The 26,560-nt window shown below is 43.6% G+C and overlaps 1 protein-coding gene across 1 annotated transcript; it reads right to left on the bottom strand.

Moving 5' to 3' along the window:
- Positions 1-1,962: 1,962 nt before the first annotated feature.
- Positions 1,963-17,040, bottom strand: zgc:194908 (uncharacterized protein LOC797835 homolog). The gene is made up of 2 exons (XM_029637034.2): positions 16,361-17,040; positions 1,963-1,998 (listed from the first exon to the last, which is right to left on the bottom strand). Exons 1-2 carry the CDS (start codon positions 16,868-16,870, stop codon positions 1,963-1,965), a joined length of 546 nt encoding a protein of 181 aa, XP_029492894.2. The 5' UTR covers positions 16,871-17,040.
- Positions 17,041-26,560: the final 9,520 nt, after the last annotated feature.

The following is a 26,560-nucleotide window of genomic DNA, read 5'->3' on the forward strand; positions in this document are numbered from 1 at the left end:
GGCTGAATAATTTTGCACGCCCAATTTTTCAGTTTTTGATTTGTTAAAAAAGTTTGAAATATCCAATAAATGTCGTTCCACTTCATGATTGTGTCCCACTTGTTGTTGATTCTTCACAAAAAAATACAGTTTTATATCTTTATGTTTGAAGCCTGAAATGTGGCAAAAGGTCGCAAAGTTCAAGGGGGCCGAATACTTTCGCAAGGCACTGTACCTAGTCAGTTGTACAACTGAATGTATTCAACTGACATGTGTCTTCCGCATTTAACCCAACCCCTCTGAATCAGGGACAAGCTATCCTCCGTTACCCTCGGTATCCTTCACCAGACGTTGAGCAGACCGAGGAGGAGGCGGGAGTCAGGAAGAGAGAAGGGAATATGGCAATCTATCAGAGATGAGAGCTACACGCCTCCATTTCTTGAGCATTTGTCGCCCAAACTTGCACAAATGTGTATTTCTCTGACTCATGGTGCCCAGAGACTTTCAGGCTCTGAAGATCAGTCATTCACTGGCTAGCAGCAGAGGGGGTCCCCAGGGTACGTAGGCTGTCAGTCATGACTCTTAATGTAACTAACTGCAAATTTGTTTCCTTTTTTGTAAATGGGTGTAATAAACCTTCATTCCACATTACAGGGAAACATCCAGTTACCAATATTAAGTTAATAAATCATTTAAGCAGTTGCGTCCACCAGTTTAGGGCTACTCAGTTTCACCATTTACTGATGCAATCCATGGGAACTCCCATTTGGATCGAGCCAGGCGCTGCTCTCTCAAAGGACCATGCATATCAGCCACTTTTCACACATTTTCCCAGCACAGGAAACCAGTCAGTATGACAGCCCTTGAAAAATAACAGTTTGTCTGTGAGGTGAGTGTTGACTTCACTGAAAGATGTCACCAACAAAGCGTGAATATGTGAATGATGTGTTTGATGACATACAGTTGTGGAGAGTGAGTTGCTAGTGTTGCAAGCAAAAAACTGTACAGGCTCTTATGTCCACTTTAGTCCAGGATAGACCAAATTCAGTCAAACACAGGGGGACCATTCCAAATGCAGCTTACTATAGGTTTATAATAAGGTGTGTGATTGTGTGTCCTGTATACAGGAGGGCCCTCCTCCTTCTTGACTCATAAATATTTCAAATGGCCCATATCAGCTGGAAACAGAGGCAGGGTGACTGATGAACAAGCTGGGTCAGTCAGTCAGTCAGTCAGTCAGTCAGTGAGTGAGTCAGTGAGTGAGTGAGTGAGTGAGTGAGTGAGTGAGTGAGTGAGTGAGTGAGTGAGTGAGTGAGTGAGTGAGTGAGTGAGTGAGTGAGTGAGTGAGTGAGTGAGTGGTGGTGAGTGGTGGTGAGTGGTGAGTGAGTGAGTGAGTGAGTGGTGGTGGTGAGTGAGTGAGTGAGTGGTGAGTGGTGAGTGAGTGAGTGAGTGAGTGAGTGAGTGAGTGAGTGAGTGAGTGAGTGGTGTGGTGAGTGAGTGGTGAGTGAGTGGTGAGTGAGTGAGTGAGTGAGTGAGTGAGTGAGTGAGTGAGTGAGTGAGTGAGTGAGTGAGTGAGTGAGTGAGTGATTGAGTGAGTGAGTGAGTGAGTGAGTGAGTGAGTGAGTGAGTGAGTGAGTGAGTGAGTGAGTGAGTGAGTGAGTGAGTGAAATCCTAAAGGAATGCAGACCAGAGAACATCAGTAATGAAATGTTGAAACTGAGGAGCCCTAAACTGGTGGACGCAACTGCTTAAATTATGTATTAACTTAATATTGGTAACTGGATGTTTCCCTGTAATGTGGAATGAAGGTTTATTACACCCATTTACCAAAAAGGAAACGAATTTGACCCCAATAACTACAGAGTGTGCAGTAATCTGGGGAAAATATTTAACAGCATCATGAATACCAGAATTCTTAGCTTCCTAAAGAAGCACAATTCCCTGAATAAATGTCAAATTGTCTTCCTCCCCAAACATCGCACCTCAGATCACATTTACTTCCTCCACACTCTCATGAATCTAAAAATCAAAAGGAACACAAGAAACAAGAACAAAGATGGACACTAACAGTACATTTAGAAAAAACTTCAACCGTGATCTTTCAGAAGAAAGTCATTTCACAGGGAAACCACTACCAGTTACCAACAGCAGAACTACACTAAAGCACAATACCAGCTATAATGACCTGGCCTGGAGATAAACTAACCTGGGAGTTTCAGCCTGGCTGCAAAGGCACTGCATGGAAAAACCAGAAGAGCGTGTTATGCTATCAGTTACAAATTCAGTAATATAAATATCCCTATTATGTTATCATTCTGACCTCAACACTACTGTATGGTAGCAAAGTACGTGGACCCATCTCTGATCCTGACTTCAGCAAATGGAAAAAAGTCCCCATTGGAAAAGTTCTGTTAGAATTGATCAAAAGTATTTTAGGTGTACTTTAAAACTAAACTTGATCGTTGTCATTGGCAGGATATCTAAGCCTCCAAGACGTAAAAGGAAGAAAAACCCTCTGAGAATACTGACTGAGCGACCACAGTCTGGAAATTGAAAGAGGAAGACACCTTAAATCTTGGCTACAAAGAGATCAGAGAATATAGAGGTGTTCTGATTTACAGGAGCTAGAAACTGAGATGCACTTTCCTTTGTTCCTGCCCAAAATATGACAACATAGGGGAAACATATTACACAGATTTAGAAAATGATATACCAAACATTAGACATATCCCTGATGTGCATAAACTCCCCATCCTGCTTGGAGAGGAGGAGCAACTGCTAAGCTGGCAGCTACATTTGTCACCCTGTGACACACACAGAGACGGGATAGACTTTGCGGTTGTTAGTGTTTTTGTTTTGTTTCATTGTGTTATGTTTGTCTTTCCTTTTCTTATTGAATCATTTTTACTAATTTCCTTTCTATACATACTTAAGACAACACCTCATGTATGCACTCTAAATACACATGAAATAATATGTAAAATAATCAAATAACATGTAATACACTCATACACTTATCCATACACACACACAGCTATGTCTTACTATACTTGTGACCAACAATTGATTCTCATTCAAAATCCTATTTTGCCTAACCACAACACCTAACCCTAATCTTCACCCTAACCCTAACACCTAAACCTAACCACAACACCTAACCACCTAACCCTAATCTTCACCCTAACCCTAACACCTAAACCTAAACCTAACCACAACACCTAACCCTAACACCTAAACCTAACCACAACACCTAACCCTAATCTTCACCCTAACCCTAACACCTAAACCTAAACCTAACCACAACACCTAACCCTAATCTTCACCCTAACCCTAACACCTAAACCTAAACCTAACCACAACACCTAACCCTAATCTTCACTCTAACCCTAACACCTAAACCTAAAATGGGCCTTTTCACAAGTGAGGACCGGCACAATGTCCTCACTTCGCTTACTTTTCGATGGTTTACTATTCTTGTGAGGACTTGACACCTACATTCCATAGACGAGCTCATTGTGCCTGTTCAATGTTGTTACACATATGCACTGCATAATCTCATTTTTTATCTGAATCTGAGAGAGAGCTATAAAGTAGAGAGTCAGAGAGAGATTGAGAAAGAGAGAAACAGGTAGAGGAGAGAGAGGAGAGAGAGAGAGAGATGAGGGGATTTAATCCTCCCAGAATGAAGACTGAGCTCAAAGACAGAGAGGATGGAGACAGAGAAAGAGAGTGAGAAAGTGTGAGAGTGAGGGAGATTAAAGGATATAATCCTGCCAGACAGAAGAGCTTCAGGGCTCCAAACTGAGCTCAGAGACAGAGAGGATGGAGACAGAGAGGATGGAGACAGAGACAGGGAGGATGGAGACAGAGACAGAGAGGATGGAGACAGAGACAGAGAGGATGGAGACAGAGACAGAGAGGATGGAGACAGAGACAGAGCGGATGGAGACAGAGAGGATGGAGACAGAGAGGATGGAGACAGAGACAGAGAGGATGGAGACAGAGACAGAGAGGATGGAGACAGAGACAGAGAGGATGGAGACAGAGACAGAGAGGATGGAGAGAGAGACAGAGAGGATGGAGACAGAGAGGATGGAGACAGAGACAGAGAGGATGGAGACAGAGAGGATGGAGACAGAGACAGAGAGGATGGAGACAGAGACAGAGAGGATGGAGACAGAGAGGATGGAGACAGAGACAGAGAGGATGGAGACAGAGACAGAGAGGATGGAGACAGAGACAGAGAGGATAGAGACAGAGAGGATGGAGACAGAGACAGAGAGGATGGAGACAGAGACAGAGAGGATGGAGACAGAGAGGATGGAGACAGAGAGGATGGAGACAGAGAGGATGGAGACAGAGACAGAGAGGATGGAGACAGAGACAGAGAGGATAGAGACAGAGACAGAGAGGATGGAGACAGAGACAGAGAGGATGGAGACAGAGACAGAGAGGATGGAGACAGAGACAGAGAGGATGGAGACCGAGACAGAGAGGATGGAGACAGAGACAGAGAGGATGGAGACAGAGACAGAGAGGATGGAGACAGAGACAGAGAGGATGGAGACAGAGAGGATGGAGACAGAGACAGAGAGGATAGAGACAGAGAGGATGGAGACAGAGACAGGGAGGATGGAGACAGAGACAGAGAGGATGGAGACAGAGACAGAGAGGATGGAGACAGAGACAGAGAGGATGGAGACAGAGACAGAGAGGATGGAGACAGAGACAGGGAGGATGGAGACAGAGACAGAGAGGATGGAGACAGAGACAGAGAGGATGGAGACAGAGAGGATGGAGACAGAGAGGATGGAGACAGAGACAGGGAGGATGGAGACAGAGACAGAGAGGATGGAGACAGAGACAGAGAGGATGGAGACAGAGAGGATGGAGACAGAGACAGAGAGGATGGAGACAGAGAGGATGGAGACAGAGACAGAGAGGATGGAGACAGAGACAGAGAGGATGGAGACAGAGAGGATGGAGACAGAGAGGATGGAGACAGAGACAGAGAGGATGGAGACAGAGAGGATGGAGACAGAGAGGATGGAGACAGGGAGGATGGAGACAGAGACAGAGAGGATGGAGACAGAGACAGGGAGGATGGAGACAGAGACAGGGAGGATGGAGACAGAGACAGGGAGGATGGAGACAGAGACAGAGAGGATGGAGACAGAGAGGATGGAGACAGAGAGGATGGAGACAGAGACAGAGAGGATGGAGACAGAGAGGATGGAGACAGAGAGGATGGAGACAGGGAGGATGGAGACAGAGACAGAGAGGATGGAGACAGAGACAGGGAGGATGGAGACAGAGACAGGGAGGATGGAGACAGAGACAGGGAGGATGGAGACAGAGACAGAGAGGATGGAGACAGAGACAGAGAGGATGGAGACAGAGACAGAGAGGATGGAGACAGAGAGGATGGAGACAGCTGTGTACAGATATCCTCTGAACTGAGAACATCAGATGGGGACCAACACATCTCCAGGACAGCTTTCAGCCCGTGGCTGAAGTGACTGGTTGTAGTGACTGCAGTGCTCAGTATGGCAGAGGGAAGGGCCTAGACCAGGCGTCCACAGCTCTGGTCGTTGAAAGCCACACCCACAGTCCTGCTGGTGACTGATTTCTACCTAGGAAAGCAGGTGTGTACACTGTCCAGACGACACAAGAGTCTGAGGTGTGACGCTGTTCAAGCTCTATATCCGAACAAAGCAGAGCCACAGTCATTCTCACATGGGCTCGACTTTCATGTGTCTTGGACTGGCCATTCATCAAGTGGACACCAGTAGAGCTGGGGTAAAGTGGACGGGCTCAGAACCTGAAGTCAACAGATGAACATATCTGGGAATCTAGTTGATCCATTTCAATATGAAGAGGCCCTGTTGAAACACTTACCACCCTGACAAGAAGCGATGTCAATGTCATGCCTAGTGGTTATGGAAAATGACACATGCTGATTATGACTAATAATGAGCAAATGCATCTGTCAGTTCTCCTGTAGTTTGTCGGTCTGCCCATTTCACATGTTCAAGTAGATGATATGGGGTACAAAGAATAGATTTGACAATTTTCTGCTACATCAACAACCCATTCAGTCTAGTTGACACATTCACTGACACATTTTTCATGCCTCTGAATGCATTTGTGAGGTGTGCAAAGATACGCAAAGAAATGGGACTCCTAGGAATCTGAATGTTTAATTATACACCTAGCAGATCTTCATTATACAAACAGAACACAATATCATAATGAGCCCTTCATATAGACCTGTAAAGATGATCAATGACACTCAACTGTGTCTTCTATGTCATGTACACCCAGACTTCTAAAATCCAATGGACAATATACACTGTGTAGTTACTGAAAATGTCCCACTTATTTTTGCCCTTTTCATGTAATACATTGTGACTCTCAGAACTTGAAGTGAATCACTACCGCTCTCTCTCCAAATGACATTGTGAAAGGATGAGTGTTTAATGCTGTGGCTTGTTTTTTCCCATAAATTCTTATTTAATGTAAAAAGTGTTAGCTCAATCCTGAGCTCGGAGAATCATTTAAAAAACGTTCAATGTTGCAGACCGCGCGCACACACACACACACACACACACACACACACACACACATCAGCATTTTGGGTCCCTGCACAGCAAGGCCAAAGGCCCACAATGTTCTATTTAGTCTTTAAGGAATTGAATGTTCTGAGAGGTATGAGGAAACAAAGGTTTAATAGAGGCTGAAAAATCTCAACATTCAGCCAAAACCTAACCCTACAAATAGCACTGTTGGGAGATTTCAAAAGCCACAGTCAGTCAATTAACAATATAATAATGCAATTGGCAAAAATATTCATATTTCGTTTACAATCTTTGGGTACTATGAGATTAGAAAGGTTCAGAACTCATGTAAGGCATCACAGCACAGTTGAAATATATATGGCACATGGAAACCAAGAAAGGGTGGTCTACTGAGATAGGTGGAATGGACAGAGTAACTGAGGGCTGGGATTAAAATCTCATGATCTCTAACGGTTATGATCGAAAACACCATACATCATGTACCTGTATACATGAGTACTTTTCAATGTGTGTTGTTTATATCAAACTATATTTATGTCATTTAATAGTGTATATAAAAATACTATGTCTGTAAAATATATGAACAATGTACACTAAGCAGACAAAACAAAGAACACCTGCTCTTTCCATGACAGACTGACCAGGTGAATTCAGTGGAAGTTATGATCCCTTCTTGATGTCACCTGTTAAATCCACTTCAAGCAGTGTAGATGAAGGGGAAGAGACAGGTTAAAGAAGGATAACTAAGCCTTGAGACAATTGAGATATGGATTGTGTATGTGTGCCATTCGGATTTAAGTGCCTTTGAACAAGGTATGGTAGTAGATGCCAGGCGCACCGGTTTGTGTCAAGAACTGCAACGCTGCTGGGTTTTTCACGCTCAACAGTTTCCCGTGTGTGGTCCACAACCCAAAAGACATCCACCCAACTTGATACAACTGTGGGAAGCATTGTAGTCAACATGGGCCAGCTTCCCTGTGGAACACTTTCGACACCTTTTAGAGTCTATGCCCGACGAATTGAGCCTGTTCTGAGGGCAAAGGGTGGGGTGCAACTCAATATTAGGAAGGTGTTCCAAATGTGTGTTATACTCAGTGTATACTGTATGTAACAAAATAGCTGTAAAAAACTCAAGTGTAAAACAAAGTTACTTTTTTCCTCTCTATAGATGGGTGTGGGTTGGATGGGTCAATATGTTTAATTTATTTTAAGTATAATAACTATGGAGAGAGAACCATGTAGCTGAAACCAGATTTGAAGTTGGCAAGGCAGCGGGGTTCGTGGAGTTTACTTTTTATTTTAATGTTTTATTGAGCCAGTCATAACATTTAGTTTAGTGTCCTGGTTCAGCTCCCTCATATGGGCAAGTCAGAATACCCTAGAGAGTTGTGCAGGTCAGTGGTAAAATTGTAGCGAGAAACGAAAATGCACTCTGAGACATGCAAGAGGGGTAAAGGAATAATCCTTTTTAAAAACTAGCCCAGACTGAACCACCAATATGTAATACTGCCATTATGATGCAGACTCTGGTCTTTCCCTTACAAAAAAACAATCACATTATTTCACATGTGGAAAATCACATTACATGAAGTTTCACTTGTGAAACCATGTGAAAACGTGTTTTTGGAACACTTCACGTGTAGTTTCATGTTATCACATGTTGCTTTTTGTGTTTTTGAAGAAATTCACAGTTTTTCCATTAGGGTTATACCTCTTAAAATCAAGAAAGCCATTAACAGTTTTGTACCGGTATCAGTACAGCTTTAAAATATATTTTTTTGGTGTGATTTGTGTTTATCGTGTATAGTTCGGCTCTAATAGATTTTTGTGACACTTATCTTGTATATACTGTGTAAGCATTTGTTATTTGTCATGTGTGAATGTTGTTGTTTATATGTTTACTATACAATTTGATCTTATCCGACTTGCCATATGTCACGACTTCGACGTCACCGGCTTTCTAGTCACCACCGATCCATGTTTCATTTTCGTTTTGTTTTGTCTTTATTATACACACCTGGTTTCTATTCCATTAATTAATGTTCCTTATTTAACCCTCTGGCTTCCCTCTCTATTTTGTGTGTTATTGTTTGTCATCGGCCTTCCATTTCACCTGTCTCCTCGCGTTTCTTTTTTTTTTGAAGAAGGATGGAGGTTTGCGCCCGTGTATTGACTATGGAGGTTTTAATCAGATCACTGTAAAATACAGTTACCCACTACCTCTCATAGCCAGTATGACAGAGTCATTGCGCGGGGCGCGCTTCTTCACAAAATGGGACCTCAGGAGGGCTTACAACCTGGTGCGTATCAAGGGGGGATGAGTGGAAGAGTGGGATGAGTGGAAGACAGCATTATGAGTATCCCCTCATGTCATACGAGTTAATCAATGCCCTATCAGTCTTCCAATCCTTTGTAGATTAGATTTTCAGAGACCTGCACGGCCAGGGTGTAGTGGTGTATATAGATGACATTCTAATATACTCCGCTACACGCGCCGAGCATGTGTCTCTGGTGCGCAAGGTCCTTGGTCGACTGTTGGAGCATGACCTGTAAGTCAAGGCTGAGAAATGTCTGTTCTTCCAACAGTCCATCTCCTTCCCAGGGTACCGCTTTTCCGCGTCAGGGGTGGAGATGCTGTGAGTAATTGGCCGACTCCAACCACGGTAAAGGAGGTGCAGCGGTTCTTAGGGTTTGCCAACTGCTACCGGGAGGGGTTTCGGTTAGGTAGCTGCTCACATTACCTCCTTGCTGAAGGGGGGACCGGTGTGACTGCAGTGGTCAGCTGAGGCAGACAGGGCTTTTAGTCAACTGAAGGCTCTGTGCTGGCTCATCCTGATCCTTCCTTAGCATTTATAGTTGAGGTGGATGCGTCTGAGGCTGGGGCTGGGATAGGGGCTGTGCTATCTCAGCACTCGGGTACTCCACTAAGGCTCCGCCCCTTCGCTTCCCTTTCAAAGAGGCGAAACTATGATGTGGGGGACCGGGAGCTGTTGGCTGTTGTCAAGGCTTTGAAGGCGTGGAGACATTGGCTTGAGGGGGCTAAACACCCTTTCCTCCTTTGGACTGACCACCGAAATCTGGAGTACATTTATTTTACCTTTATTTAACTAGGCAAGTCAGTTAAGAACAAATTCTTATTTTCAATGACGGCCTAGGAACAGTGGGTTAACTGCCTGTTCAGGGGCAGAACAACAGATTTGTAACTTGTCAGCTAGGGGATTTGAACTTGCAACCTTCTGGTTACTAGTCCAACGCTCTAACCACTAGGCTACCCTGCCGCCCCATTCGGGCAGCTAGGAGACTGAACCCTCGCCAGGCGAGGTGGACCATGTTTTTCACCCGCTTTGTTTTCACTCTATCCTACAGACCAGGTTCCCAAAACATGAAGGCAGATGCACTGTCCCGGATGTATGACACGGAGGAGCGGTCCACGAATCCCACTCCCATAATTCCAGCTTCTTGCCTGGTGGCACCGGTGGTATGGGAGGTGGATGCGGACATCGAGCGGGAGTCACGTGCAGAGCCCACTCCCCCACAGTGTCCAGTTGGGCGTCTGTACGTTCCGTTTGATGTCCACGATCGTTTGATCTGCTGGGCCCACGCGTCACCCTCCTCTGGTCATCCTGGCATCGGTCGGACAGTGCGCTGTCTTGCTGGAAAATACTGGTGGCCCACGTTAGCTAAGGACGTGAGGGTTTATGTTTCCTCCTGCTCGGTGTGCGCACAGTGCAAGGCACCTAGACACCTGCCCAGAAGGAAATTACAGCCCCTTCCCGTTATCAATCATAGTCTGCTGCTGGAAAAATGTATGTGTTATAGCTTTACACCCCCTGCCATAATGTGGATAAAGAGTTACTTGTCTAAAAAAGCACGGCAGGTGTTCTTTAATGGAAGCCTCTCAAATATATTCCAGTTAGAATCAGGAATTCCCCAGGGTCTCTGTTTAGGCCCCTTGCTTTTTCAATTTTTACTAACGACATGTCACTGACTTTGAGTAGAGCCAGAGTGCCTATGTATGCAGATGACTAAACACTATACACATTAGCAACTGAAATGATTGCAACACTCAACAAAGAGCTGCAGATAGTTTCAGAGTGGGTGGCAATGAATAAGTTAGCCCTAAATATTTCTAAAACTAAATGCATTGTATTTGGAACAAAACACTCACTATACCCTAAACCTCAATTAAATCTTGTAATAAATCATGTGGAAATTGAGCACGTTGATGACTAAACTACTTGGAGTAACCCTAGATTGTAAACTGTCATGGTCAAAACATATCGATGCAGTAGTAGCTAAGATGGGGAGAAGTCTGTCTATAATAAAACGATGCTCTGCCTTAACAACACTATCAAGGCAGGTCCTACAGGCCCTAGTTTTGTCGCACCTTGACTACTGTTCAGTCGTCTGGTCAGGTGCCATTGCAAATGGCTCAGAACAGAGCCGCACAGCTGGCCCTTGGATGTACACAGAGAGCTAATATTAATATTATGCATGTCAATCTCTCCTGGCTCAAAGTGGAGGAGAGATTGACCTCATCACTTATTTTATTTATGAGAGCTATTGACATGTTGAATGCACCGAGCTGTCTGTCTAAACTACTGGCACACAGCTCGGACACCCATGCGTACGCCACAAGACATGCCACAAGAGGTCTCTTCACAGTCCCCAAGTCCAGGACAGACTATGGGAGGCACACAGTACTACATAGAGCCATGACAACATGGAACTCTATTCCACATCAAGTAACTGACAAAACCAGTAAAATTAGATTTTAAAATAGATTTTAAAAAACACCTTATGGAACAGTGGGGACTGTGAAGCAGCATAAACATTGACACAGACGATAACATACGCACTATACATACACATGGATTTAGTACTGTAGATATGTGGTCGTGGTGGAGTAGGGGCCTGAGGGCACATAGTGTGTTGTGAAATCTGTGAATGTATTGTAATGTTTTTTTAATTGTATAAACTGCCTTAATTTTGCTGGACCCCAGGAAGAGTAGCTGCTGCTTTGGCAATTGGGATTCATAATAAATACGAATACAAAACAACCGGCCGTGACAGGGAGTCCCATAGGGCGGCGCACAATTGGCCCAGTGTCGTCCGGGTTAGGGGATGGTGTGGCCGGGGGGTGTTTCTTGTTTCATTGCACTCTAGCGACTCCTTGTGAAGGGCCGGGCACCCGCAGGCTGACATCAGTTGAACGGTGTTTCCTCTGACACATTGGTGCAGATGGCTTCTGGGTTAGGCGGGCGGGTGTTGACTCGACCTTTGCCTCTCCCGAGCCCATTGGGGAATTGCAGCGATGAGACAAGATTGTGATTGAAATTGGGAGAAAAAAGGGGGTAAAATACAGAAAACAAAAAGAACATAGGACAATGGCAGTCTGACGTGGTCTCGTCAGGATGCCGCCTCAAATGCTTCTCTTTTTCCGCTGGTTCCTATTTCGAGTCCCAGGGAATAGGGCCTGGTCCGGAGTGAGCAGAAAGTCCAGAGCTGCAGACTCCTTGACATTTTCAACCAAATTGAGATTAGTGATCACTGACGTCCAGAAGCTATTTTCGGTCATAGGAAATGGTGGCAGAGACATTAACGCAACGTCGGCTATTCTCGGAAGCTATTTAAGTAAAATCTTCACTGCCCACTGCATACCTACTTGATTGTTTAGGTGAAGGTGTCCTATAACACTGTGCCAACTGGCAATTTTTTTCTGTTGTTTGGATTTTCTTACATAACATATTTGACACATTGGACACAAACGCGAATGGTTATTGAACTCGGCCATTTGCAGCGGTCTCTAGTTTTCTTTCTGTTTAATTATTGAAACGTGTTCCTGGATAAAATGGTGAATTGCACTGACCTGCTGGGGGTGTCAGCTTCTCATATCAGGGAAATACTGTCATCTACTGGTCATCTTTAAAGGTAAAATGTGTCTAGTGCACCAATCAACAATCAAATCAAATGGAAATAATTTGCAATGCATCTATCAAAGTAATGCATTTAATTTATATTGGTTTAATATGTCAACAACATTTATTGATCTTGAATCCATTTATTGATCTTGAATCGCATCGCAATGTCTGCATTTGATTCCAAATCTGCCAATTGAAAAACGCATTTTCTCATTTCGCCAACGGATCTCCGTCCTCCAGCAGGAAACCTAATTTCTTAATTTTGATCCTAGTTGGCTTTCATAGGTATGGGTGTCATGGCAACTAAATAAACAAACACTTGCCTTCATGACCTAAACGGAGAAAGATTTTCGATGTGATGACTATGACGAGTGAGGAGCTGGAAGAGCCTGTCGTCGCGAGTTGCTATTTTAAGAGCTTTAACTGTACATTTAATCACACGTAGAAGTGAGGCCGTCTTTATATCACTAAATATGCACGTATCGTGAAATGTTGTATTGGTACTCTTGAATATGATACCTACTTTTTTGCCAGGGGGGGTTAAATCGTCACGAGAAAAAAAGGGAAAACGTCACGGGTAGGCGTGTCCGAGCATATGGCCCAGTCCGAGCATAGAAAATGACGCCTTTTGTATCAAAAAAAGTTACGATGAGTGTAAAAAAACACAAAATAGCAGAATTTGCAGCGCCATATAAGCATACATGGACTACACATATGTCCTCTGCCTCGACGACGGTGGCAGTATTATCAGCAGCACCTGTATTTCTACGAAAGAAATGCGTTAACTTATGTAATTTTTCTGTTTAAATTAAATCTTTCTTTAAGTTTCTTTTCTCTGCCCCTGCTCTGAAAGCGCCTCATTGTAGCAGCTTAATTTCAATGAAAGTCATGTTTACAATCATATCGCATGAAGCATTGCAATGCAACTCTGTCAGGTTGGAACAGTCTATTAATTATGAAATAGTCCATGGGTGGTTAATGACAGTACCACACTACGATTATAAGAATATGAAATATATGTACATTTATGGAAAGCAATTATCAATACATTTTTCAGCTGTATGGTATCATTTATTTTCTTGGAGGCCCTTTTGTGTCACCAATGTGTCCTCATTAAGGCACTGCATCTCAGTACAAGAGGTGTCACTGTAGTCCCTGGTTCGAATCCAGGCTGCATCACATCCGGCTGTAATTGGGAGTCCCATAGGGCGTTGCACAATTGGCCCAGCGTCGTCTGGGTTTGGCCGGAGTTAACTGTCATTGTAAATAATAATTTGTTCTTAACTGACCTGCCTATTTAAATACATTTTAAATAAAACCAATTTCAAAAATAATTAACCTGGGCACAGTGCCCAGGCAAAACCCCCTCCATTCCTTTGCAACTTTGAAGCTTCAAAGGAAGCATTTCCTCAATGGCTGATGGAAATGCCATCTGATGGCTTTTGTGTAGAAGGGCTGTAAGTCGCTATGGATAAGAGTGTCTACTAAATGACTAAAATGTAAATTCAGATCCTTTTTCTTGAAGTACCCTTCACCCTGTCACCTGAATGCAGTGTGTCTCAAAGATTAAATGGATAAGAGGTCCTTGGCACAGGGGAAAAGTGCACTTCAGTTAGTATGTGTGCCAAATCGCTTACACAAGCACCTGGATGTCAGACTGAGTTGTATACAACAAGTCTACTGTTCTGTAGAGGCTAAACTGCGAGGCTAAACTACACTGAGGAGAGGTGGGAGTCTACTCTTGGCTGAATGGACCTCGTCTACAGCAGGGTTCAAAAAGTTCCTATAAAATGTAGGCATAGGACCCTCCCAAGATAAGCTTTGTTTCCCCATTAGATTTTGTGGAAGTGTAATAATGAGATGGGAATTAAAGGCAATTCATGTTCTGCCACAAGTAGCCTAATATTCACAGCCACAAAATTGAGAGTGGACAATAGGCCTACCATGATGGCGCTGACATCAAAGCAAGTTACCTGCCTGGTTGTGCATCACGTCACTGCAACTTGCATTTAGTCTATCTGTCCTTTCCGGCCGTTTACGGTAGAGATCCTTTGAACTAATTGGGGGCGATGAAACAATGGAGCCCCATTCATTTTCATTGAAGGGAAGCGAAGAGGGCGGGGACCATTGAAAGCTGAACTTTTGTCGCATACTCCACAATATCGCGTTGCAATTGACCAATCGAAGCTCACTATAGTTTTCTGCACCTACTGGATTGGCTGTTGATACCTAGCACTACCTAGCCTGATTGCTAGCACCGACTATCCGAATTAACGTGTTCAAAGGATCTCGGCCATCACACTATGCAACCGGCAGTCCCCTAGCCAGCTAGCCTCACCCTGATGTGGGTGCTAACAAGCAAGCTAGGTAGTGATAAGTATCAACAGCCATTGTCAGACAATCCAGAAGAGGTTGGAAGCTTTGGTGAGCTTTAATTGGTCACTCGTTCAGCTTTCCCCAACTTTAGTCCAGCCCTGTTCAAATAAAACATTGCTCAAAGGCCCCCTGCCCAATCCGCAACTCTGAAAAGGGTGAAATTGAGGCCCACAATTCAGGGCATTCCTGCATGTGGGCATTCCTGTCAGCCTTAAGCTATGCCTTAATTCTGTTACAGCATATTGGATGACTGTCATTCAGATTCCGTTCACCCAGCACAATGTAACTGTGATAGGTTGAGGCTACCACATGATACTCAAAAATTTCACATACCCATCATGATGTTGCTACAACCTAGTCTACGAATGAAAGTATATAACAGGGGCACAGGTCAATAGACAAATTGGAATGAAACTGATGAAAGGCTGTGACACATTCAATGCCATCTTGCACACTCTTGCCTGCATCTAGCTGATCTAGGGTGTAATTACTAGTCCAACAGTTGCAAACAAGTGTTTCTATTGGACAAATTCAGGTAGATTTATCCCAGTTTCGTTTTGTTTGCTTCTGTTTAAGAAACGTTTTTCAACAGAATCGGCAGAATGAATACTACACTGCTGATCACCACCGGCACACACAGTTCACTTTCATAGCATACCACAGCATGATCACTTTGCTTGTTGTATAAGTCCCACTTGCATTTACGCGCTCTCCTCCTCTCACCTTTTCTTTTTGCTTGTGGACTTCCAGTACACAACACAACAGCTGTCTTTGACCAGGCAGAAAAAACTTTCCAAGCCACAGCGGTCTCTCTTTTTGAGTCAACTACTCACCACATTTCATGCACTGCAATACTAGCTAGCTAACTAGTTAGCTTAAGTGTATGCTTTGAGTACTAGATTAATTCTCAAATTCTTTGATTGGGTGGACAACATGTCAGTTCATGCTGCAAAAGCTCTAATAGGTTGGAGGACGTCCTCCGGAAGTCATCATATTACTATGCAAGTCTATGGAAGGGGGTGAGAACCATGAACCTTCTAGATTTTGAATTGAAGTCAGTGTACCCAGAGGGGGACAGCTCCGGCTACACCGTGGTGCTACCCCAGAGAGTGCTGTTGAGTCTACTGTAGACCTTCATTGCAAAATAGTGTTTTTAAATCAGTTATTTGGTGACGTGAATATATTTTGTATAGTTTTATCTGCAAATTATACAAATTATGAAACATGAAAAAAGTTATGAAATTCACTGAGTAGGATGTGATCCCTTCCTCCTCTGAGGAGGCTCCACTGCTGTTAGCCTACAATAACCACCTATGTTTGGAGCATGTATATTGTGTTTAAGCTGAGTTCAAATTGCACAATAACAATGGTGATTATCCATAAACTGACACTTTAACTGCCTTTTCCATTTTATTAAAATGTAAATTAATATTTATTCACAAATATCCTGAAGGTCGCTTTTGGAGATGTGTGGCACAGTGTTTATATTCATGTTAGCCTACTCACGGAATCACTGGCGTTTTTGCGCAACTGTTCCTCCTCTCCAACGACCGAAGATTCTACTACTAGCTTCTCGAAGCATGCAGAGCCAAGAGAGGAGCTCTTCTGATGGGACAGGATTAAATGGGAGACAATGAGTTTCGGGCTGTCATGTCCCGTTAGCTCTGGCTTGCTCGCGGACGCTCCATCGGCCCCCAGTAGCTGATGCAGAGGTTGCCCGGTGCTGCTGCTCCCAGGCGCTGTACCACCGAGGGACTGGTCAGCCAGGAAAGGCGCCGGGGTAGAGCAGCAGAGATTGGGCTGTGAGGACGAAAAGAAACGGTCTAGCTCTTTCTTTTTTCTTTTAAACATCCATAACCCGGTCTCCTTTTTACTGTCGGGACTGCGACGCCCAGAGCCCAATTTGGGGCTCAAAAACGGTTTGGTTTTGTCTTGGAAATTCTTCCACATCCTTCGTTGGTAGGAAATCGATTCCTGTCCCTTCGTAGCGCTATCATCCTTGGGGTTGTCCTCCATAGTGCTAGTACAGCAACCTGCCAGTCTGAGCGCGCAGCTTAGTGAATGTCACCGTTGGCTAATGATAGGCTACAGCAGTACTTCTACTGATCAATTTCCAGCGGCAAGGAGCCGCATTGACAAAGGGAGTGTGTGTTTTGTTCTTAGGGAGCGCGTCTTCCCGGAATATGTGCAGCTGAAGTGTGAATGTCATGACAAACGTTGTGTGTGGCTGTCAAACAGTAAAATGATGGAGCGGAAGCCGTTGCGCGTGCAATAATTGTGAAGTTCACACAGGCTGCTTGGACAGAACAACCACATTGGAGACAAGTGACAACAAATAAACATACTATGGCTTTTAATAACTTGCTATGCTTTGGTTGTCACTATTTACACGTTTTTTTTGTATTTTCAATATCAATTTCATGTAATGAAGACTGAACATATTAAAAGCTGCGAAGCGCCTCCACCTGGTCAACCCATGTCAGTGGGTGTAAATTATCTACATGTCCTGATTGCATTGCATAATTGATGCCATTGATTCGTCTCCCTAGGCAGACAGGTTGCCTTCCACATTAACAATGTCCTAGCAACATATTAGTGATGTTGCCCTATAGGTCTGGGATTTCTGATATGCTACAGATTATGTTTAGCATTTTGCAAGAGGTTTGTGTAATCAATATCATCCTAATACATTAAGCCTTTTGATGTCTTACCTAATCCTTTCCTCTCTGCGGTCTGAGAGAAAGGCACTCAGATGACCATTTTGGGTGAGCTCCAGAATCATCACGTTGAACAGCTGCTGGCTCCCTTTGGAAGATTGCCCTAATCTTGCATTGTGTAACTTTAGCTGTGCTGAAACTCCAACCACGATGCCAGGCACCTTATAGTAAACCTCAATATTGTGTGGAATGTGATTCAATATGTCAGTAGGCTTTAAGCAACTTATATTACAAGTTATATTGCAACTCGTTTAACAACATGTAAGTAATGCTGGTTGTGCGACAGGCATACCCAGTGGAAATATACTATGAATCTCTTTATGTTTCCATCCATTTCTAATGGTTTGTTAATGTTATTTAAGCATTTCTTACTTCAGGTTTACCATAAATATCCACTGATGCAAGCAGATGTTTGACAGAGGTGCATCTGCTTTTTGTCTTCTGAAAGCCCTAAAAATTGCTAAAGACTCCAGCGACTGAAATTGTCTGTCTGTCTGTCTGTCTGTCTGTCTGTCTGTCTGTCTGTCTGGTTCTTTTTCCCTCTTATCTTTCTTACACACACTCTTTAACACACACATTGCTTTTACACCTAGATGATGGCATTAAAATGGGGATTGTGAGGAACAATATTGTATCTGGTGCAGTTTCACTGCCAATAAATGACGGACAGGCCAAGGAGGCCAAGATTTATTGGTGAGGGAATTCAGTATCACCTGAGGACATTGGGGATATGAGGTGAGACACAGGTCGATGATCTGATGAACTGCATGTTCATTTAGTGGACCTGAAGCACATCACCTTCAACCCCTATTGACACACTTTAGAAATAACCTAAATACTTCATCCAAACTGCTACAACTTCAACTCACATGTAAAGGTTGTTTCTCAGACTATGGATGGTGCAGAGACCTGGAGACAGACTGGCCTTTTCTCGATTCGATTTGCTCAACTTTTGCATCCTCTGCTCTGTCAAAGTTAATCGAGGAGCGGTGGCGAGGAGAGTGAACGTGGATGAAAATGTGCTTGTATGAAATGAGAAACTCATTTTCCACTCCGTGTTATCAGGCAAATGACATTAAGGGTGGAAACCCCAAATAAATGTATAAAGTGATAAAAACAAATGTATAAAGTTGTGCAAGACATTTTATAGAGAAAATGATAAGTAGCATATCGTTTTAAAATGTTGGCATGCTTTTCTCCTTCGATCAAACGATAGCTCATTCAAAAGTGGTGTGGTAGATTTCAAAACTCTTCCGTGAAGGACTCAGATAAGATACACTTGTGCTTCCTCACCAAAAGGAGGCTATCGAGGAGGGAAGGACCGTCTTCCATTTACCTACTAACGAATTGACACACTCCTTGACCACTCAACCAATTATCGATTTCTGGGTCACGGAGGAGAGCGGACGGAGGAAAGTAGAGGATGGACTATTGCCCAAATGAGAAATCCCCCTGTCTTTCCTTCTGTCCCGTTGGAAAATTAACCACCATCTTTAAAGTTGGAGTCTGCAGTAGGGGAAACAGTGCCACTGTCCGCCCCATGGCCATTGTTATTGTTTTTGTTTTGTTGATAAAGCAGAGGTAAAGAGCATCACACAACGTGATAAAATGTCCAAGGGTAAAAAATAATCATAATAATCACGTGTGCCGAATACAACAGGTGTTGTACAGTGAAATGCTTACCTACAAGCCCTTAACCAACAATGCAGTTTTAAGAAAAACAAGGGTTAAGTATAAAATAGATAAGTAAAAAAATGTCAATTCTAGAAACAAATAATTAGAAAGCAGCAGTAAAATAACAATAGCGAGGCTATATACAGGGGGTACCAGCACAGAGTCAATGTGCGGTGGCACCGGTTAGTTGAGGTAATTGAGGTAATATGTACATGTAGGTAGAGTTAACGTGACTATGCATAGATAATAAACAGAGAGTAGCAGCAGCATAAAGAGGGGCAATGCAAATAGTCTGGGTAGCCATTTGATTAGCTGTTCAGGAGTCTTATGGCTTGGGGGTAGAAGCTGTTAGCTCTCAGGTACTGCTTGCCGTGAGATAGGAGAGTGGACAGTCCATGACTAGGGTGGCTGGAGGGTTTGACCATTTTTAAGGCCTTCCTCTGACACTGCCTGGTATAGAGGTCCTGGATGGCAGGAAGCTTGGCTCCAGTGATGTACTAGGCCGTACTCACTACCCTCTGTAGTGCCTTGCGGTCGGAGGCCGAGCAGTTGTCATACCAGGCAGTGATGCAACCAGTGCTCTCGATGGTGCAGCTGAATAACTTTTTGAGGATCTGAGGACCCATGCCCAAATCTTTTCAGTCTCCTGAGGGGGAATAGGCTTTGTCGTGCCCTCTTCATGACTGCCTTGGTGTGTTTGGACCATGATTGTGGACACCAAGGAACTTGAAGTTCTCAACCTGCTCCACTACAGCCCCGTCGATGAGAATGGGGCGTGCTCAGTCCTCCTTTTCCTGTAGTCCACAATCATCTCCTTTGTCTTGATCACGTTGAAGGAGAGGTTGTTGTCCTGGCACCACATGACCAGGTCTCTGACCTCCTCCTTATAGGCTGTCTCATCGATGTCAGTGATCAGGCCTACCACTGTTGTGTCATCGGCAAACTTAATGATGGTGTTGGAGTCGTGCCTGGCCATGCAGTCATGAGGGAACAGGGAGTACAAGAGGGGGCTGAGCACGCACCCCTGAGAGGCCCCAGTGTTGAGGATCAACGTGGCGGATGTGCTGTTACCTACCCTTACCACCTGATGGCGGCCCGTCAGAAAGTCCAGGATCCAGGAGCAGAGGGAGGTGTTTAGTCCCAGGGTCCTCAGCTTAGTGATGAGCTTTGAGAGCACCATGGTATTGAAAACTGAGTTGTAGTCAATGAATAGCATTCTCATATAGGTGTTCCTTTTGTACAGGTGAGAATGGGCAGTGTGGAGTGCAATAGCGATAGCATCATCTGTGGATCTGTCTGGAAGGAGAGTTTACAGTCTAGCCAGACACCTAGGTATTTATAGTTGTCCACATATTCTAAGTCAGAACTGTCCAGAGTAGTGATGCTAGTCGGGTGTGGGCAGCGATCGGTTGAAGAGCATGCATTTTGTTTTACTAGCATTTAAGAGCAGTTGGAGGCCAAGGAAAGAGTGTTGTATGGCGTTGAAACTCGTTTGGAGGTTTGTTAACACAGTGTCCAAAGAAGGGCCAGATTGTTTCTTATGATACATTTTTTTACTGTCCTTTTTGCCATTTATTAATGTGTTATCAGATGCGTTTCTATGGGCTTTAGTAGTAAAGGACAAAATCTATATTTTAGCAAATCATTTGTATAGAAACTCAGCAAAAAAATAAACGTCCTCTTTTCAGGACCCTGTCTTTCAAAGATCATTCGTAAAAATCCAAATAACTTCACAGATCTTCATTGTAAAGGGTTTAAGCACTGTTTCCCATGCTTGTTCAATGAACCATAAAGAATTAATGAACATGCACCTGTTGAATGGTTGTTAAGACACTAACAGCTTACAGACGGTAGGCAATTAAGGTCACAGTTATGAAAACTTAGGACACTGAAGAGGCATTTCTACTGACTCTGAAAAACACCAAAAGAAAGATGCCCAGGGTCCTTGCTCATCTGTGTGAACATGCCTTAGGCATGCTGCAAGGAGGCATGAGGACTGCAGATGTGGCCAGGGCAATAAATTTCTATGTCCGTACTGTGAGACACCTAAGACAGCGCTACAGGGAGACAGGACGGACAGCTGATGTGTAAAAACACCTGCACAGGATCGGTACATCCGAACATCACACCTGCAGGACAGGTACAGGATGGCAACAACAACTGCCCGAGTTACACCTCACAATCCCTCCATCAGTGCTCAGACTGTCCGCAATAGGCTGAGAGAGGCTGGACGGAGGGCTTGTAGGCCTGTTGTAAGTCAGGTCCTCACCAGACATCACCGGCAACAACATCGCCAGATAGGACTGGCAAAAAGTGCTCTTCACTGACAAGTTGCGGTTTTGTCTCACCAGGGGTGATGGTCGGATTTGCGTTTATCGTCAAAGGAATGAGCGTTACACCGTGGCCTGTACTCTGGAGCGGGATCAATTTGGAGGTGGAGGGTCCGTCGTGGTCTGGGGCGGTGTGTCAACAAGTTCATCGGACTGAGCTTGTTGTCATTGCAGGCAATCGCAAAGCTGTGCATTACAGGGAAGACATCCTCCTCCCTCATGTGGTACCCTTCCTGCAGGCTCATCCTGACATGACCCTCCAGCATGACAATGCCACCAGCCATACTGCTTGTTCTGTGCGTGATTACCTGCAAGACAGGAATGTCAGTGTTCTGCCATGGCCAGCAAAGAGCCCAGATCTCATGGATCGGAGGGTGACCTATTGGATCGGAGGGTGAGGGCTAGGGCCATTCCCCCCAGAAATCTCAGGGAACTTGCAGGTGCCTTGGTGGAAGAGTGGGGTAACATCTCACAGCAAGAACTAGCAAATATGGTGTAGTCCATGAGGAGGAGATGACAAAATTCAGAAAATGGGCCATTCTTACAGTATTCTCTCTGTCCACCAAGTCAGAACTGTAGGATAAATAAAGGGGTCATATAAGCAGACAATGAAAGCTCTTACAATATTCAATGATGACATTTCTCTAAAACAGGCTATAGGCTACATGTGTATCACAAAGTTATGAGGGGGAAAGGGACCAATTTATTAGGGTGAGGCACATGGACTACTAACAGCTTGCTACACAACATACATTTAGTATTACTTTCTTAGCTACAGTATACATATCTCCCTGGCATATTATATTACATAAAGACATTTTTGGACTCACCTTGTTGTGCTGTGGTCACTTGAACAGGAATGTGGCGCAGCGGTCCCTATTGTGGTCACATTTTGTCATCAAACTTTGTCATCGAAGTCTCGCATTCTCTAGATTTATGGTGCTTTCAAGACAGCTGAAAACTCTGGAAAAAAAACAAGGTTGAATCATGATGTCAGTGATCTTCAGGTCGAAGAGGGCCGAGTTCCCGACTTGGAATTCCAAGTTGGATGACCATTCAAAACAAATTTCTCAGTCGGAGTTCCCAGTTGTCTTGAACTCACTGAAGTCGGAGAATATCCAGTTCCAAGTTTCTAATTGTTTTGAAGACGGCAGAAGTCATGCTGGATTGACAGCATGGCCAATGTATTCAACCTTTCTGGCCCATGGCACGTGATTGTTTTTCCTTTTAAGCTAGGAAAAGAGACCCTTAGACAACACACCCACATCACTGAATAGCAGGCTAGTGATTGCTTTGCAACGCTTGAAGGCTCAAGGTCATTGGCCACAGATAAAATGATGTCAAATCACGTTATATCTACAGTATCTTTGATTGGACTGATTCCTTCCAAACCTCTCATTGTTGAATTTGCGAAATTGTTGTGTAATGTTTATGTCCAACGGCCGATGAGCACTGATACGTTTATCTATAATTTCTCTTCATATGAAAAGGATTTGCCTGTAGACTGTCGACATGATTCAGGATGATGACTGCTTGTCTAGCTTGCTAGCTAAGATTTTGAAAGTATGATGTTTACATCAGTTCAATGTGTTTTATGTCTCTATTTGGGGTTTGGTCAGGGTGTGATTTGGGTGGGCACTCTATGTTCTATTTTCTATGTTTTTGTATTTCTGTGTTTTGGCCGGGTATGGTTCTCAATCAGGGACAGCTGTCTATCGTTGTCTCTGATTGGGAACCATACTTAGGTAGCCCTTTTCCCTCCTTTTTGTGTGGGAAGTTAACTTTGTTTGTGGCACATAGCCCTTAAGCTTCACGGATGTTTTTGTATTGTTTATTGTTTTTGTCGGCGTTATCCTAATAAAAAGGAATATGTACGCTCACCACGCTGCGCTTTGGTCTACTTCATTCGAAGACCGTGACACAGGCCTTGATCAATCATCTGAAGTGGTAGCAACATACGAGTGGGCCGTATAGGAGAGTGAGGTCAGAGACAAAAGAGTGTTAAGTGTCTCTCTACGTGAGTCTCTCTCTCTCTCTCGCTCCACCGGATCAGGCTGATTTGATTATACTGCACTGAGCCTCACTGAATCTCATTCAGAGCTTATGTAAGCAGACATGTTTATGACATTCAATAAACATCAATGAGTTCTGGAACGGTTGCCAATCGTGCTGCTCAGATGAAGAACTGGTGTAATAACAGAGTTGTGTGTATGAAATAGATAGCTCCAACAGATAAAAACACAATAATGCCCTCATGAACACAGGGGACATTGCAAAATTAGTTCAATACCAATGGGTTTTTTATTTTGACAAAATATTTGACATGACGCTATCTGAAATTAAAACTATAAATGATCACCTAATTGGTATATGTGTAAGAGAGAGCGAGAGAAGCAATAGGCCAGAACCAGGAATTGACTCCTCTACATGGAACAAGAGAGGTGATAAGAGGTGATAAAGTTAATCAAGCTGGCATACTGTCATGCTCAATATTCCCTGAGTTTATCTGCAAGGGCGCAGCCGTGTGATATGGAGTGAGTGCAGCTTGACACATTTGAATGGTTCAACGAGTGATTGTTAATGTGAATGGATATTCGTGAGGCATGACGATCTCTTGCAATAGCCTACATGAGGTGGGATAGGCCTATCTGCTGTTCTTGTAAACAAATACAACTTAGAGTGAGTACCAGGTAAACAACCATGTAAGATCAGTGGGGTGAGAAAAGGAGTTATCATAAATATACGTTATGACAGAGAAATATCATTGTATTATGTCAGAGAGCACAACAAATCCGCTTGCACTGATGTCGGTTGAGGGATGACCACTGCAAAGATGTGACACCACATGTGACACCACATGTCGGAAGAACATTTGAGAAATATATGTATTTCAAATAGATGAATAATGACTGTTCATTGCAATATAGCCATTATGACACACATTTCCTAAAAAATTCTTCAAATGTAAAAAGTATCCTTAAACCTCTCATCGCTGCTCTCCACAAAGTGCTTCATCACCAGCACAGTGGGAAAGATAGGTGATGACACAATACATTTAGCTAAAGCACTGTTTGTGTTGTTAAAAGTGCTTGACAATATCAATCAAATAACCATAGAGCTATACAGCACACACCAAGGGGATCTGAAAAGAAGCTGCTAGTGTGAGTTCATTCAAGGTAGAGCTTTACATCAATGTTCAAAAGGTACTTTGTGGTCATAAAGATTTATGTGAACAATTCAATGAATTTGCATATCCCTAGTGGAGTGTTTTCCCCTGCATTGCTGATTATTATCTCATGCATGGTGAAAACACATTTGGGTTATTCATATGAACTGTGTACTTATTTAGGCAACTATAATTGCCTTGCTTGTATAACATTCTAATCTGTCTAAACCATGGATGGGCAACTTTGATGGGGGTGAGGGCCACAAAAAATATGAACTCATTATGATTGTCCCTAGCCTTTTTGGGGCCTTAAGCAGAATTATTCTCTTTCTTTAAAGTGGACAGAAATATTATTAGTGTTAGCTATTTTCCTGCATTTCTACACATTTTGCCTCAGGGTGTAGAAATAATGTTTCCGTTATAAGCAAGATTCATGCATTTCTACACATTTTGCCTCAGGGTGTAGAAATAATGTTTCCGTTATAAGCAAGATTCATGCAATTCTACACATTATCCATGGGGAGGAGAGAAAATGTTGAAATTGTATAACTCATTTCATGCAATTCTACACATTTTGCCATAGGGTGGAGAGAAATGTTAGCCATTTTTAACATGATATCTGAGTGAGAGTGACTATCAAAATCAATTTGACCATGATTACTACATGTTTAGACAGCTGGCTAGATTTAGCAATCTAAAAAATATTAGCTGACATGGGCTAATTGTTGACTCCATGAAACTTTCTGCATGGTTGCCAGAGATAGTCAGGCCAGGGGCCTCATTTATAACCATTGTGTAAATGTAACACTAACGCCCGGACACACCTACAGTGTCATAGAGCTAAATGGTATGCAGCATCATCTAGATGTGTTCAACATCCACCTTATCCTACCATTTCTGTCAAGCCGTCTACGCACACAGTTTGATGCATACGTTCGGTAAATCCAATGTATGCAACACACACACAACGCACTGCAAAGGCCTCTGCAACACAATGCTGCAAGGCAAACGCAGCGTTCCATTGGAAATGAATGTACTTTTGGTGTACCAAATTGCAATAACACTGTTGGTGTGATGCCTCGATCACACAGACAGTTTACATTTTGGTACACTAGAAGTACATTCATTTCCAATGGCACGCTGCGTTTGCCTTGCAGCATTGTGTTGCAGAGGCAGTTGCAGTGCGTTGTGTGTGTGTTGCATACATTGGATTTATCGAACGTAGTGTTGCTTGAAAACTGGAGCACGGATGTTTTGGGGCCTATTTTGTGCATATGCAACGTTTATACTGTATATGGGCCCCAGGTGGGAGTGCACTGTATTGTAATGGTAAAGACAGCTGTCTTTCCTGTCTCATTCCAGCACTCTCAGGTGTGTTGCCAGCATTGCCAAGCTGTCTGGTGATGTGAGCGCCAGGGCACAGCAGATCATCAGTCTCCAACAGGAGGTGTCAGAGGTCAAGTCAGGCCTGGGAGAGAGATTGGGAGAGATGGACACCAAGGTGAGAGACTCTGAACAACCGGACTGCTTGTAGGTCACACTCAACCTGACCAAGCACATCACAAGAAGATGCATGAAGGTACCTCCCTTTCATTTTATCTTCCTTTACTGAAGGAATCAACGTTTTCTCTCGCTGAATACATGCAGTATATTATAGGGATGAGGACTGCAGTAAAAACAGACTTTTTGTGCTGGACAAACAGTGAAAGGGGATTTTAGCCTAGTCCACCACTTGGGAGCCAGGAGTTTTTCCCCACAAAAGGGCTTTATTACAGACAGAAATTCTCTAAAACGATGCTGGAGGTGGCTTATGGTAGAG

Source organism: Oncorhynchus nerka, linkage group LG27 (assembly GCF_034236695.1).
Source record: "Oncorhynchus nerka isolate Pitt River linkage group LG27, Oner_Uvic_2.0, whole genome shotgun sequence".
NCBI classification, from domain to species: Eukaryota; Metazoa; Chordata; class Actinopteri; order Salmoniformes; family Salmonidae; genus Oncorhynchus; species Oncorhynchus nerka.

Excerpts from the sequence above, each read along its gene's own strand:
- zgc:194908 (XM_029637034.2), bottom strand. The coding sequence starts at position 16,870 with ATGGAGGACAACCCCAAGGATGATAGCGCTACGAAGGGACAGGAATCG. Across the intron at positions 1,999-16,360 it reads GCAAAAACGCCAGTGATTCC|ATTCATGAGAGTGTGGAGGA; the intron begins GTGAGTAGGCTA and ends TTTGATTTTTAG.